Genomic DNA, 16604 nt, shown 5'->3' on the forward strand with positions numbered 1-16604 from the left:
GTATTCTTTTGGACTTAGAAGCTTTCCAAAAACTGATACCAAAAACTTTAAAGTGGAGTGGGACGCCAACGCTGACGCCGGGGGTACAGCATTAGCTCACGGTGAGCTAATAAATAGTAATTCATACACAGTTTCCCATAACAAAGATGTAAATATATACTGCATTGAATTTCATCCTCTTGCAGCTACAATTAAAACCTCAAATAAAATCAAACTGGCTCCATGATATTATGGACCTCTCATAATTTTCGTTCAAATAACATACTTCTGATAAAAAAAGAAACTAAAGGTGCACATGATTTATAAAACACTAGAGGCATTGAATTTCATCGAACATTCAATTTATTATTGATTCATAATAATACTATAAAATGTCAATGTATATATAACGCAGTTTCAAAAAACTAGGAAATAATTGTTCAATTTTAAACATTTACAATTCCTCAAAATTTAACTTATGGGTGTAAAGTGATGTTTTCCCATCAAACACATATTTCACCAATAATTCTGTATCTTGAATGCATATTTTGTTGATATGATGATGTCAGTCTGAGGGGGTCTGAAACCAACAGGAGAATTTTGTTAAAGTAAAATTGATCAATTATAATAAATAACAACTATATTTATAATGTAATATCATAAACAGTCAAAACAACAAATCAATCAACACAATTTATTACAGTAAAGAATCAGTCATGTTATTAACAAAAAATGATGATCAAGCTCAAAACTGAAACTTCTATTTATTAAAATCAGAAGTTTGTACTATGCTTCATACATGTAGATGTATTGAGTTAATCACTTAGGCAAATGTATATATTAATAGGATGAGCAATTATGATAGTATAATTTGTATTAAAATGGTTTCCTTTTAATTACAAACTCACAAGCATAATATACAAATAACTAGAGATTGTTTTGTGAACTAAAATATTTCTCTCCTTTTCCCTTACTAGGCATCGTTTTTTGGGGTTTTTTTTGCTCTCAGTTGACCTTTGACCTTGAGGTCAAGGTCGCAATAATTCAATGACATAGCACTGTACTTCATCAGTTGGCGATAAAGGTATACATTAACTTTCATCAAGATCATTAATGGTTTAAAAATTATCACCCAGACAATCATTACTGCACTTATTGACCAAACGGCAGCACACTGCACATAGGTTTTAGGTGATGAAACCAGAAAAAGAAGAACCAGTACTGCCAGGTTTAAGTGAGTCTTCCTACTTTCAGCATCACACATAATTATATATGATATACAAATTTTCATAACACTGACAAAAATATTCTTTTGGCATTAGCTGCTTTGATGTATATTGCCAATTTTTCTAATTCGTATATTTTGTAATACAATGTATCCTTCATTCGGAGGGGAGAAATGATAGAACTAATATGGAAAACATATTGGGTAAGTTGTCTGTACTTCATCTATTCAGCTATGAGGTGATTGGACTTATTTCCACAAAATACAAATGTAGGTCGAGAGATTTACATTAACACCTTCACTTTTAAATTAAGTGACCAAAGTTAACAAAAGGAGGCAGGACTGTTGTCAGGTGACCAGGCTGAGGAAGTTGTCAGATTACCTATTTTTAGGTTACCAAACTTAAAGAGAGTTTAATGATGTCACTAAAGCTCACAAACAAGAGTCAATCCATACCTGTATTTTATTACAAGGATCTTTTCTTTGGTGGTCTGTTACCATTGAATGGAAGAGGAGTGATATCACTTATTGACACTACTGAAAGTCCTGCGGTGACCAATGCTTTCAGACCAGCCTGAAAATTAAAGCATTTGGTACTGATAATCTGCCCATTTAAAAAAAATGCAATGAAGTATTTTTAAACCAGAAACTAAATATCTAATACAAGAGGCCCAATGGGCCTGTATCGCTCACCTGGCTCTACCATGTTGATTACCTCTTTATTCAAATATCATAGTAAGCTAGTTTTATTTGTATTAAAAAAAATTTCTAGTCCTACATTCCAGCATTCTATTGAGAAGAAGTCGTTTGAAGATTATAGCCTATTTGACCCATGTGACCTTGAATGAAGGTCGAGGTCATTTATTTGAACAAACATTGTAGCCATTCACCCCAGCACGCTACAGGCCCAATATCAAGTCCCTGGGCCTCTTGGTTATTGAGAAGAAGTCGTTTGAAGATTATAGCCTGTTTGACCCATGTGACCTTGAATGAAGGTCAAGGTCATTTATTTGAACAAACTTTGTAGCCCATCACCCCAGCATGCTACAGGCCCAATATCCAGTCCCTGGGCCTCTTGGTTATTGAGAAGAAGTCGTTTGAAGATTATAGCCTATTTGACCCATTTGACCTTGAATGAAGGTCAAGGTAATTTATTTGAACAAACTTTGTAGCCCTTCACACCAGCATGCTACAGGCCCAAGATCAAGTCCCTGGGCCCTTCGGGCAGGTGAGCTAACAACCGATGAAACTGATAATCTGTCATCACCAGAAATATGAATTGAACTACCCACATTGAAACTCAATTTGACAACAATAATGCACATTTGAATGACAATAGTTTTTCAATGATCAAAGCATAGGCAGGGCAAAACTCAGTAATTAACATTTAGTTTTTGCTTGTACACAAGTGCCAAATTTAAAGAAAATTATTAACAATTGGAAAAAGCTTTAATTGTACTGGCAAGGGAAAAACTGTGACTTCAATTTTCGTTTTTAAGTCAGCTAATCTAAAAAAGCACCGTTTGATAGGATGGATGAAATCCTGACAATGAACATTTCACTTTAAAATCATTTTAATAATTGTAATGATCTAAAGCAACCCTATGCATACTACAATATAAAAATTGAAAATTGAATTTTTAAAATACTTGAAAGAGTATACATATCATAGGATGATCATTTAAGACACTTAATCTTTGTTTCAATGAGTGGAAAATATTTAAGGTCAACATACCTCTCTACCTGTGCCGATACCTTTCAGTGCTACCCGTACTGCATAAAATCCTTCTCGCTTCGCCTCCTGCTCATAAAAAAATACCAATACAAGAATGTATTTAGAATATAATCATAGGAATGTCAATCTGATCAAATGCAAAATAGTTAAGAAGGAATAAAGGTTAGAATATAATGCATACTGACCTGTATTCCAAGTTTGAAAAGGGTAGCTTTACCTACCACAGCAACTACAGTTAGTGACTTGCCTTGGTGAATGGCACTGTAGTTTAGCTACTGACACTATAGAGACTTTTCCTGGCCGTAGTCACTGTAGTGAATTACCTTGGCCACTGTTACTGTAGTGACTTTGCCCTGGCCACAGCCACTGTTGAGTTTTCCTTGACAACTTCTACTGCAGACTGACCTTGGTCAACGTCTTCTTCAATGAGTGATCACTGTCACTGCAGAGACTAATACTAGCCTTAGTCACTGCCACTAAAGAGACTTACCTACCTTGGCAACTGCCACTGTAGTGCACTCCTTTGGTCGCAAGTGTCATACAATATGTACCTTGACCACTGTCATTGCAGACTGACCTTGGTCATTGTCACTGCAGAGACTAGCAATGACTAGCAATGACATCGAGTCACTGCCATAGCAGAGACTAGTACTGACCTAGAGTTGGTCACAGGCATTGCAGAGACTAGTGACGACCTTACATGACCTTTAAGCTTAGGTACTATTACAGTATAAACTTACCTTGGCAACTGCCACTGTAGCAACCTGGGCAGCAACAGCTGTAGATTCCCTCTTATTCTTAAAACCAACAGAACCCTGCAAAACAAATTCTACATCATCCAAACTGTTGCTAATAGCTTCATTCTTAAGTAATATCTACCTAGTAACCTAACGGTAATCTAATATAATAACCTTTAGGTAACAATGTTATATTTGGCCATGTTAATTCAAGCTACAGAGTTCAAAAACCATGTACCGGTAGATCTAGATCACCTGAGTAACATTCCAAATAAAATTCTTATCCCACTGGAAGACTCCAGAAATACATACATACATCCCATGTATGGTGGACACAACAGTAAATTTGGCTTATTATACAACACTGTTTGAAGTAAATCACTTCTTCTAGTGGTTCTTTTTCGACAAATTTGGAATCCTCCGATTTTTAAGGTATTCCATTGGAACTACCATATGGTATCCATAAATAGCTCACCAGTGCCATCAAATTACAAATTCTGTTAACAAGAGCTGTTGGAGAACAGCATAACTCATCTCGCAAATGTTTGTCAATAAATAATAAAATATATTAATTGGAATGGTTTCGCAAATTGCATTAATAATATTTATATTGTTTACTTGATCAGATTATGTTTTGTGAATTCATGCAATTTTCAAAACCATACCAATTTATATATATATAAATTATATTGTTGAAAAACATTTGAGAGACAAGCTATGCTGTTGTAGATTAAATATTTCTTCAATTTTTTGACAACATATCCTAATGAGAGTTGTCTCCCTTGAAAAATGTGGACCCGTATAAATTGTCTATTGTGACATTTTCATATTGTTTTATATTCAGTTTCACCCCAAGAAAGGATAGTGTAACTCCATAGGGACTCTTTTACCAAATATCAGCACCCTAGTACAATCATAAAGTGATGTGTTAAAAAGCTTTCAACATTTGCACGAAAATTTAAAAAAATGTGTTATTCCTCAAAAAAATATTTCAGTTTAACTCAGGAAAGGGAAAGTTTAACCCCCACAGGGAACCTAATACCATGTATTACTATGCCTTTCAACACTTACAATATAAACTTAACACAAAGTCCAAAGATTTAAAAACAAAAACAAAAAAACACAGATTTAAAAAGAAAAAATCCATTTTTTTTTTAAAGTTTTACTCCAGGAAGGGATTGTCTTACTCCATAGGGACTCTATTGCCAAATTTCAGCACCCTAGTACAATCATAAAGAGATGTATTAATACCTTTCAACACTTGCACCAAAAACTTAACGCAGAAATATTCTAAGTCCAAAAATTTGAAAATTCTGATTTTTTTCCCAAAAAAATCTTTTAGTTTAACTCCGGCAGGGGATAGTTTAACCCCAGAGGGAGTCTATCACCAATTATCAGCACCCTAGTACAATTATAAAGTGATGTATTAATACCTTTCAACACTTGCTCCAAAAACTTAACGCAGAAATATTCTAAGTCCAAAAATTTTCCAAAATCTGTTTTTTCTCCAAAAAATCTTTTAGTTCAACTCCGGCAGGGGATAGTTTGACCCCCACAGGGACCATATTACCATAAATTACTATGCCTTTCAACACTTGCACCAAAAATTTAACATTTGGAAAACCAACGCCGACGCCGGAGTGACAACATAAGCTCTCACTCTTCTTCGAAGAGACGAGCTAAAAATGAAATGAGAGTGACAACTCCTTTCCTCGCATTGTTTTACGTTTCAATAAAATTTGATTTACAATAAGAATTCAGCATCTGACAATAATTTCCTCATAAATGTAAGCTTCCACTTGATATAATTAAGCCATGGTATTATTAAATTTTCAGATTTTCTAGACTCATTCAGATTGACACTGATATTTTGATGGCAGTTCAGTAAAGTAATATTTTATAACAACTTACCCCCGAGGCTGTCTTGATTGTTCTGCCTGCAAAAAAAACAAATGAAAAATAACAACCTGTTCCTTTATGATACTTATAAATGTATGAGATGATAATGAAGTATTCTTTATGTCCATATATCAGTATTTTTTACAGATTTAAGAACATAATTATCAGTACTATAAAACATTGCTTTCAGTGTGTAATAGCTCCTAAGGGTAAAAGACTTACATCAGAACTGGAATATGGATTAGATTTTTTACCATCATGAGGGATAAGTCCTACATATAGTGTACATGACCTTTACTGTTTACCATCATGAGGGATAAGTCCTACATACAGTGTACATGACCTTTACTGTTTACCATCATGAGGGATAAGTCCTACATACAGTGTACATGAACTTTACTGTTTACCATCATGAGGGATAAGTCCTACATACAGTGTACATGACCTTTACTGTTTACCATCATGAGGGATAAGTCCTACATACAGTGTACATGAACTTTACTGTTTACCATCATGAGGGATAAGTCCTACATACAGTGTACATGACCTTTACTGTTTACCATCATGAGGGATAAGTCCTACATACAGTGTACATGAACTTTACTGTTTACCATCATGAGGGATAAGTCCTACATATAGTGTACATGACCTTTACTGTTTACCATCATGAGGGATAAGTCCTATATATAGTTTACATGACCTCTATTGTGTTTCCGCTAACATGCCAGAAATAAACAAGATCCCACAGCAATCTTGGCACCCACTATCGAAAGATCCTGATCAGTTATATGATCTTTTCTCTACTTAAATTGTTGGACTACAAGAGAAACCTACATATGAAATCAAAGAGAGAACTAAGAACTTTCTGTGAATTAGAAACAGCAGTGCCAAATTTGAACTGTCTTCCACTTCCACTCCACAACTGGGAACCAATGGAAACCTACATAAGAATTTTGAGAAAAATCCTTCCCGTACTTCTGAAGAAATAATAAAAACATATTTCAACTGTCAAAAATGAAGATAGCGGCATATATAATGCTGGCGATTTTGTTTTCCTCATCAGACTCAATATTGAATTGACATAACTAGGGACATATTGGTGAACCTACATGTGAAGTTTCAGAAATATTCTTCTAGAACCTCTCAAGAAATAGTGATAAAAAGGATTCTTGATGGATGGACAGACCACAAATGTAGGGCGATGAAAAATATAAAGTAGAGTTAGCGAAACACAGGTATCTATCTTTTAATTCTATACAAAATGAAAGGAATTCAGGGTGAGTGAATTAAAATATACAAATGTTAGTAAGTATTTAAGGATTAGCCATAACACAATGTACCCATCATCAGTCAGGACTGATTCATTTAACCAGTTATGCGTTATAATGATGGCTTCACATCAAGGTAAAACTAGTCCCTCAAATAACCCACACTGGCTCACTTTGACTGATGATTCACTAGTTCTGTCATTTATTGATCCCCGATTCCTTGACCATTAGGAGCATGTTTTTGACTCCTTAAATGCGCTATGGCTGTTAGGATAGAAAGAACTTGTCTTTTGATACCTGCGTTGATTATTCAGATTTCTGGGAAAATTGAAAACAAAATATCAAGGTTTAACTGTTAGCCTAGACAGTGTAATAGACTTGTAAGTGAATTATCAACTAGTCATGATTTTGTTAGAGGCCACATTTCTTGCCTTGAGCAGTACCTAGTGCACATGTAATGACATATCATTTGTGAAGGACCAGCTCTAGATTATAGGTATATCTTACCATCAGCAGTTGCTAGCGTAATGATGAAATTATTGGCAGAGGCCTGGATATAGACCACTGGTAGATCTTTGTACTTGGTCCCCTGTATAATCATATCAGGTGTCTCTTCTGTGGGAAATGAGGAACTGTCAAAGGAAATTGTATAATTTATCAATGTATTGTCCCATTACATCAATGTTAATTTGCATAATTGGGCTGCATCTACATATATGAGCTCAAAGATGTAATCTAGATCACATGATCGGATAGCTTCACCATTTTGATTAAGTCACTGAAATACTCTGCACACCACTATATATGGATGAATCAAACATAGCAAGGATTCTGATTGAGAACAATTCCATTATTATGAACGATGACGTGATTTTGGCACTTTGTTGATCTTTATCATAATAATGCATTGCAGATTGTATTGAATATATGTCAGATTAGATAGCATTTACTGTCAATATTAAATACAATCTAACATTCAATCTTTTAATTATATAGTAATTAGGCCCAGTGGGTCCTGCATCAATACTTTGAGGCAAAGTAGGATGCAGGATTAACTGCAATCTTGACATTTTCTACTAAACTGTAAGCTATATGTACATAAGTGGGCTTATTACCAGAAATGAACTTATTACTGGATATATAATATGATAGGTAAAATTCTACTTGGGTTATAATTAAATGCATAACAGGAAAACTTGTAACTGAAGGGCGAATTAAATATGATGCAGTTAATAGCCAGATATTGGTATATACAATGTAGATATTTGATCCAGATCAATGGTGTTACATATGGAAGAACATTGGACAGGAACTAGTGTCACAATATGAACTGTAACAAACCACAGGTTCTGATACAAGAGATCCCAGAGGGATCTTGGCGCCCACCATTGAATGATCTTTATAGGTTCCATGTCAGATTGATCTTTTCTCTACTTTTCCGTTCCTCTAAGACTTACTAATCTGTGTAAATTCAGAAACAGCCCTCTAGTACTTTTCAAACAAGGGGAACCTATATATAAAATTTAAGATTTAGCGATAATGGCTGTCTGTCGGCCATGTTGTTTTCGGATTGGTCCCAATATGCAAAACTAGGCACTGAGGGGAACCTCCATATGAAATTTGAAAAAGGTCCCTTCAGTACTTTCACAGAAATAGCAATAACAAACTTCAATTGTCAAATTCCAAGATGGCTGCCTGTCGGCCATGTTGTTTTCCGATTAGTCTCAAAATGCAATATACATAACTAGGCACCAAGGGGAACCTGCATATGAAATGTGAGAAAGATCCCTTCAGTGCTTTTGAGAAATAGAGATAACAAACTTCAATTGTCAAAATCCAAGATGGCTGCCTGTCGGCCATGTTGTTTTCTGATTAGTCTCAAAATGCAATATGCATAACTAGGCACCAAGGGGAACCTGCATATGAAATTTCAGAAAGATCCCTTCATTACTTTCTGAGAAATAGCGATAACAAACTTCAATTGTCAAAATCCAAGATGGCTGCCTGTCGGCCACGTTGTTTTCCGATTGGTCTCAGAATGCAATATGCATAACAAGGCACCAAGGGGAACCTACATTTGAAATTTGAGAAAGATCCCTTCAGTGCTTTCTGAGAAATAGCGATAACAAACTTCAATTGTCAAAATCCAAGATGGCTGCCTGTCGGCCATGTTGTTTTCCGATTGGTCTCAAAATGCAATATGCATAACAAGGCACCAACGGGAACCTACATATGAAATTTGTGAAAGATCCCTTCAGTACTTTCTGAGAAATAGCGATAACAAACTTCAATTGTAACAAGAGATCCCAGAGGGATCTTGGCGCCCACCATTGAATGTTCTTCATAGGTTCCATGTCAGATTGATCTTTTCTCTACTTTTCTCTTCTTCTAAGTCTTACTAATCTGTGTAAATTCAGAAGAAACCTCTAGTACTTTTCAAACAAGGGAAACCTATATATAAAAGTTAAGATTAAGGCACCAAATGGAACCTATATATGGAATTTGAGAAAGATTCCTTCAGTACTTTCTGAGAAATAGCGATAACAAACTTCAATTGTCAAAATCCAAGATGGCTGCCTATCGGCCATGTTGTTTTCCGATTGGTCTCAAAATACAATATGCATAACTAGGAACCTTGGGGAACCTACATATGAAATTTCAGGAAGATCCCTTCATTAGTTTCTTAGAAATAGCAATAACCAGTTTCAATTTTCGAAATCCAAGATGGCTGCCTGTCGGCCATGTTGTTTTCTGATTAGTCTCAAAATACAATATGCATAACCAGGCACCAAGGGGAACCTACATATGAAATTTCAGGAAGATCCCTTCAGTACTTACTCAGAAATAGCGATAACAAACTTCAATGGTCAAAATCCAAGATGGCTGCCTGTCGGCCATGTTGTTTTCCGATCAATCCCAAAATGCAATATGCATAACTACGCACCAAGGGGAACCTACATATGAAATTTGAGAAAGATCCCTTCAGTACTTTCTCAGAAATAGCGATAACAAACTTCAATGGTCAAAATCCAAGATGGCTGCCTGTCGGCCATGTTGTTTTCCGATCTGTTCCAAAATGCAATATGCATAACTAGGCACCAAGGGGAACCTACATATGAAATTTGAGAAAGATCCCTTCAGTACTTTCTCAGAAATAGCGATAACAAACTTCAATGGTCAAAATCCAAGATGGCTGCCTGTCGGCCATGTTGTTTTCCGATCGGTCCCAAAATGCAATATGCATAACTAGGCACCAAGGGGAACCTACATATGAAATTTGAGAAAGATCCCTTCGGTACTTTCTCAGAAATAGCGATAACAAACTTCAATGGTCAAAATCCAAGATGGCTGCCTGTCGGCCATGTTGTTTTCCGATCGGTCCCAAAATGCAATATGCATAACTACGCACCAAGGGGAACCTATATATGAAATTTGAGAAAGATCCCTTCAGTACTTTCTCAGAAATAGCGATAACAAACTTCAATGGTCAAAATCCAAGATGGCTGCCTGTCGGCCATGTTGTTTTCCGATCGGTCCCAAAATGCAATATGCATAACTACGCACCAAGGGGAACCTACATATGAAATTTGAGAAAGATCCCTTCAGTACTTTCTCAGAAATAGCGATAACAAACTTCAATGGTCAAAATCCAAGATGGCTGCCTGTCGGCCATGTTGTTTTCCGATCTGTCCCAAAATGGAATATGCATAACTAGGCACCAAGGGGAACCTACATATGAAATTTGAGAAAGATCCCTTCAGTACTTTCTGAGGATTAGCGATAACAAGAATTGTTTACGGACGGACGGACGGACGGACGGACGGACGGAGGGAGGGACGGACGGACGGACGGACGACGGACCACGGACGCAGGGCGATTTGAATAGCCCACCATCATCAGATGGTGGGCTAAAAATCCAAGATGGCTGCCTGTCGGCCATGTTGTTTTCTGATTAGTCTCAAAATGCAATATGCATAACTAGGCACCTAGGAGAACCTACATATGAAATTTCAGAAAGATCTCTTCATTACTTTCTGAGAAATAGCGATAACAAACTTCAATTGTCAAAATCCAAGATGGCTGCCTGTCGGCCATGTTGTTTTCCGATTGGTCTCAAAATGCAATATGCATAACTAAGCACCAAAGGGAACCTACATATGAAATTTGAGAAAGATCCCTTCAGTACTTTCTGAGGATTACTGATAACAAGAATTGTTTACGGACGGACGGAGGGACTGACGGACTGACGGACGGACCACGGACGCAGGGCGATTTGAATAGCCCACCATCTGATGATGGTGGACTAAAAATAGGACTTGGCAATGAAGAGGATTAAACATATTCATCAATTATAATGTACTTACTCAAAATCATCCTTCTCCAAACCAGTGAATCTGCGTTCTTTTAGCATCTCATTTTTCTGTAACCGACGACCTACATCCTTTGCCTCTGCTCTTTCAGATAACCTTTTTTCTCTATTCCTGCTGTCCAAAGTGGTATGGATTTGATAAGCACTAGCCACTGTAATAAAAGTATGAATATATTTTAAATTGCAAGTATAACCAAATGTGTTATCAGTCTATATGCAATTGTCTGAACTTCAAAAACTACAACAGAAATGTGAAATGGAACTTAGCGTAGTAAAACCCTTGTTTAGCGAAGATGATGTACTATGTACACTCAAACAAATTGGAAGCATTTATATTATCTCATCAACCTGTTTATATTTTGATGTGTCCATTTTGATTTTTGAGAATATTTACTAAGAGTTCTGTCCCACTGAAGTAGTCAATGTTCACCTTGATAGTCAATACTCTGGTATACAATAAATTACAGGTAAAAGCTGCCAGGAACTAAGGTGAAAACATCATTTTAGAGACACCTACTTTAAAATCAGTTGCAAGACATAATATTATGTCATTTTTCTATTTATCAATTTAATATTTTAAAATTACTCTAAATCTATTTAGTAACTAGATGCCCCAGACTCTTTTAGAGAAGTGGTATAAAGGATCAGTCTAAATTCATGTTGCATTGTCTGATATAATGTATGATTATTATAAAGTGGCAATTCATAAGTCAAACATTTCTAAATCTCCATAATCCTCAAGTATTTTGGAGATGCACACATTCATTTTTAATCTTATAAAACTTATATCAGTTCTGGTAAAAAAAGTTACATATACCTTGGTAAGATGCTGGATGTCTGGTCTTCATTGGAACAAACAGACAGGTATAAATCCTTCTGCTGTTGCATAATAACACATTTCTCAGCATTTTCTTTCTGTAAAACAAGCAAATTTTACCATGTCAGTTTTTCCTTTTACCACATCTAAATCTTCAAACAGTCTGTTTTGGACTCCTATAGAGACTCAGGAATTACATTTTACATTACCCCTGGAAACTCGAGGATGGATTCTTCCCTGGTTGGGGAGTATATGTAAGCCTGGTAAATACCAGCCACAATATACTGCTCGACTAGAGAGGACTCCTCTTCAGCTTGATTGGTTGCATGAGCTTAAGACCAGTAATCCTACTAATCCAAAGGCCCCAGATTTGACCCTTAGTGGAGGCACTGATTTGTATTTAATCAATCATGCACTCTGTTATACACACTTCTCAGATTGAGAATCATTTTTGATACCAGCTTTTAGGTCTGCTGTTTGCTCTTAATACCATCATCATTGTAATTCTTCAAATATATCATCTTTCTAAGTCGTATTTATGGATAATAATCCCATAGTTTGACATATTGCAACTCAACTCTCTAGTAATCCTATATCTTATTCTTATTCCGTTAGGTTAAAAACATCATAATACATTCAGTCTCAAGTTTCCAATGCCTTACACTATACGGCATCATAACACTGCTCCATTTGTGTATACTTTATTTTGTGATCCAGGGTAGCACTGGATAAACATCATCCTGTGTCCAGTGTCACCAGTCTTAACTTCCCCTCACCACAACGGATGGTGCACGTGATGGCCATGGATATCACACAAATGCAAGTTTGTCATTCAATGAAATGTCATTTGTTTTGAGTTTCTTATTTTACCAATTTTCTGTCTTCTCTTGATGCTTCCTACCTTTCTTTGGTTTTCAAAATGTAATGACTCTAACAGTCAGCCATCAAAAGTTGCCCTCACAGCTACAGTTGGTCTTAATGGATCTCATGGAATCTGTTTCGTGGTATGAAATGTTGCAACACGCTCTACTGCCCTAAATGAATGTAAGTAACGTAGATGCATTATCTTACAGAATACTTTTCATTCTATTGTCTGGTGATATCAATATTAACCAAGGCCCTGGAAATCAATCCATATTCTGTCGCAGATATTATGACACCCCTGTCACCTAGCAACAGATTGGTGTGAGTGTGTTCTAAAAAACTGTAGTGTATGGTACCATAAGACCTGTGGAGACATTAGCTTTGCAAATTTGTCAAATTTGGAATCATAAAGTGTAATTTGGCACTGTAAATGTAACACCATAAATCAATATTGATATATAGCTTGACCTTTAATAGTTTTAAAATATCAATATCTTTCAAATTTAGACAGCTCTGTTAGTTCAGTCTCATCAACAATGAACTTCAGTCCCATGCATATAGAAGTCCTAAAGAGAAAACTAGTGCCCATACATCTTCGAACACCCGTTCACATAGGAGGTCAAGCAGTGCTGATGATAGTTCAAGATACAGCAACACATATATCCCTTTTTTGACTAGGAACAGAAATCTGTCAAGTGTACGCAAGCATCAGTCTAAATTTAGTGCAGCCCTAGATTATGTTAAGTCTAATATCATTTGTGGCAAGGAATCGTGGTTGAAGGGAATAAAACCAGGTTGTCAGCCTGGGGGCTTAGCACTGGAGCTAATTCATTTGCACAAACCCTCAAAATCTGGTTTGGAACACCGTCTAGGCCCACCGCCTTGTGTGTTTGAACTTTGGTTTGTTTTGGTTTGTTTTTGTTTAACGTCCTATTAACAGCCAGGGTCATTTAAGGACGTGCCAGGTTTTGGAGGTGGAGGAAAGCCGGAGTACCCGGAGAAAAACCACCGGCCTACAGTCAGTACCTGGCAACTGCCCCACGTAGGTTTCGAACTCGCAACCCAGAGGTGGAGGGCTAGTGTTAAAGTGTCGGGACACCTTAACCACTCGGCCCCGGTGTTTGAACTCTATGAAAGAATTTTGGCAACATCTGATGTTGTGATGGTGAGTGATGCATTTTTTGTCCACAACCCAGATTGTTACATTAAAACTGATGCTTTTTAAACTATATAGCTACATATTGGGGGAATTGCATGGGTGTGTTTTAAAAGAACTGTATTATATTTAAGCACAACCCACAACATAATAAAGTTTGAAGAATAAAGGTTGTATAGACGCTAATGCTTATACGGACCGAAGATCAGGTAAAGTACCCTACATCCTTCATTAAAATATAAGATGCATCCCCTTTGATTAGCAATGACAGGCATACGTAAGTTATGGCACTTTCCCATTCTGCCCCATGTTAAATAGGTCAATGTTGAATTCCATGTTTACCAACTATAATTGTCTGTTCTTTCTATTTTCACTACACAGTAATCACAATGAAGTATGTTCTACTTGTCTTTCATATGATTATTACGTTTATCGATGTTTTCTTCAGCAAAAACGCCTTTATTCATAGCCTCCCTCGGCGTAAAAATGGCGTCATCGCTGCCATTTTGGTAGCGATGTGACAGCAAAAGACGCCTAAAATATATATAAAGACACGTGTGAATCGAAATCAATTGTGTGTTTTGACTAATAGGAATGCAAAGCAATATCTAAACATGTGGTAAACCAGAAAAGAAAATAGTTTGGCAACAGAAACTGGAGCGGAGAGACGAGGTACCGATAAAATCGTTAATATTTCCTTACTTACCCTTTGTGACACCCCCTTGACAGTGATATTATGAAACCTGGGGCACTTTTCTTTCAGAAAACATAACTGTCAAAACTTTAGAATGAAGCGCAACCGTGCGCAGGGTCAAAGAAGATGAGTATTCCACACTGAAATGTAATGCGCCATGATTTTCGAAGGGGGATAACTCTAATCTAGTAGTCGTAGTTTACTACTTATGGAATATAAAAACGTACAGTGAGCCTATTAATCAAGCGTTTTTACACAAAAAAAGTCGTCAATTTGAGTGGAGATCACTAGTTTTAATGGACGGTACTAATATAAAAGTATGTTCTTTAATTTAAATGTAAATTCAGATTGCACTTGACTCATTTTTTTCACAAAGAAATCAATTCAATAATCAAATATATTTCCATTTTCATAATTATAAATTATAGATATTATAAATTATATTCCTTATTCAAATGCAGTCTTATTATTACCAAAAATGATTCAAACTGATATGATTTAGTTATTCGTGCTAAAACACTTAGTTCGTAAATTTATTTCACCATCAGTTTTACATGATAACCACCAGCATTAAAACTATGTCGTTTATCTTTTTAGGTCACCTGAGATGAAGTCTCAAGTGACCTATTCTAATCGCCTTTTGTCCATCGTCGTCCTTCGTGCGTCCGTAAACTTTTTACATTTTCAACTTCTTCTCCAAAACCACTTAACAAAATTCAATGAAATTTGGCAGAAAACCACTTAACAAAATTCAATGAAATTTGGCAGAAAGTTTCTATGGCTGAAGGTCAACCAAAATTGTGAATTATATGGTCCCCAGCCCCCAGGGGCCTGAGGGGTGGGGCCAAAAAGGGTCAAATTGACTAAAACTTCAAAAATATTCTTCTCTACTCTCAGATATGGTAGAATCAAATACTCTTCATAGATGGAAGGGTCTTAAGGTGCTTTACCAAAATTGTGAATTTCATGACCCTGGGGTCTCACGTTTGCCCCTGGGGAGGGGGTAAACTTTACTATAGTTTATATAGGGAAATCACATTTTTGACTATTATTTGTTGGATTTGTATTGGAATTCATTCTAACTTGGTTCAAATTATCATCATGGGATTACAGTTTGATGTTATGTACATGTTGGCCCTAGTTGACCCTCAGGGGCTGGTGGGCGGGGCCAAAAAGGGTCAAATTGACTGAAATTTCAAAAATCTTCTTATCTACGATATGTTAGAATCAAATACTCTTCATAGACTGACCCCATTAGGACTGATGGGTGGGGCCAAAAAGGGTCAATTTAGTTGGCCGAAATATTTCAAATCTCAGGTGACGTTAAGGCCCTTTGGGCCTCTTGTTTAAAGATATTTCTCGTTACAATTATATTGACTTGAAATATAACAATAAACACATCTTCCTGAAGATAGTTGCCTTATTTTTTGAAGAAATAGGAAAGTATCCTTTGATGGCAGAATCAAGTTGTTTTTCCTACATTTCAAAGTGCCATAACTCTGTCAATTTTGAAGGTAGAGTCTTCATTTTTTCACCATTTAACTCTATTTGTAAAGACCTTTCCAACAATGTATAACATGAAATGTTTCCTATAATTTAAAAAAATAGCCTGTTATTGCTACTTTGATATCACAGTATCAAAATGTCCCCCTTTTTAGCAGTCCATGGGAGAGTCATATGGCCGACATCAAAGGGTTATTTTTACGGGAAAATGACTAAGAATAGTAAGAAAACTAATTCAATAACGCATAAGCTTACGTTAATCACGTTAGTCGGTTTGCTTTACCAGCAAACACACCGCAAGGTCTTCTATTGCAAGCGTCAATTGACCCAGACTATATCCGTGCAATCGTTTTTGAGA

General features: G+C 36.3%; 1 protein-coding gene across 2 annotated transcripts; it reads right to left on the reverse strand.

Annotated features, from left to right (window-relative positions):
* Positions 1 to 530: 530 nt before the first annotated feature.
* LOC117334429 (30S ribosomal protein S11-like) lies at positions 531 to 16601 on the reverse strand. Of its 2 annotated transcripts, XM_033894051.1 has the most exons (10): positions 16502 to 16594; positions 12931 to 13063; positions 12030 to 12127; positions 11208 to 11364; positions 7351 to 7475; positions 5588 to 5613; positions 3680 to 3754; positions 2940 to 3005; positions 1661 to 1778; positions 531 to 559 (listed from the first exon to the last, which is right to left on the reverse strand). In XM_033894051.1, exons 3-9 carry the CDS (start codon positions 12118 to 12120, stop codon positions 1671 to 1673), a joined length of 648 nt encoding a protein of 215 aa, XP_033749942.1. In that variant the 5' UTR covers positions 12121 to 12127; positions 12931 to 13063; positions 16502 to 16594; the 3' UTR covers positions 531 to 559; positions 1661 to 1670. The 2 variants fall into 2 exon arrangements, with proteins under 2 accessions (XP_033749942.1, XP_033749943.1); XM_033894052.1 differs by lacking the exon at positions 12931 to 13063 and having other exon boundaries at positions 16502 to 16601.
* Between the last annotated feature and the right edge of the window lie 3 nt (positions 16602 to 16604).

This window comes from Pecten maximus, chromosome 9 (assembly GCF_902652985.1).
Source record: "Pecten maximus chromosome 9, xPecMax1.1, whole genome shotgun sequence".
Taxonomy (NCBI): Eukaryota; Metazoa; Mollusca; class Bivalvia; order Pectinida; family Pectinidae; genus Pecten; species Pecten maximus.

Coding starts and splice junctions, on each gene's coding strand:
- LOC117334429 (XM_033894052.1), bottom strand. CDS start 12,120: ATGCTGAGAAATGTGTTATTATGCAACAGCAGAAGGATTTATACCTGT. Junction 5,614..7,350: donor TACGCTAGCAACTGCTGATG/GTAAGATATACC, acceptor TTTTTTTTGCAG/GCAGAACAATCAAGACAGCC. Junction 1,779..2,939: donor GTATCGGCACAGGTAGAGAG/GTATGTTGACCT, acceptor TTTAATTTTCAG/GCTGGTCTGAAAGCATTGGT.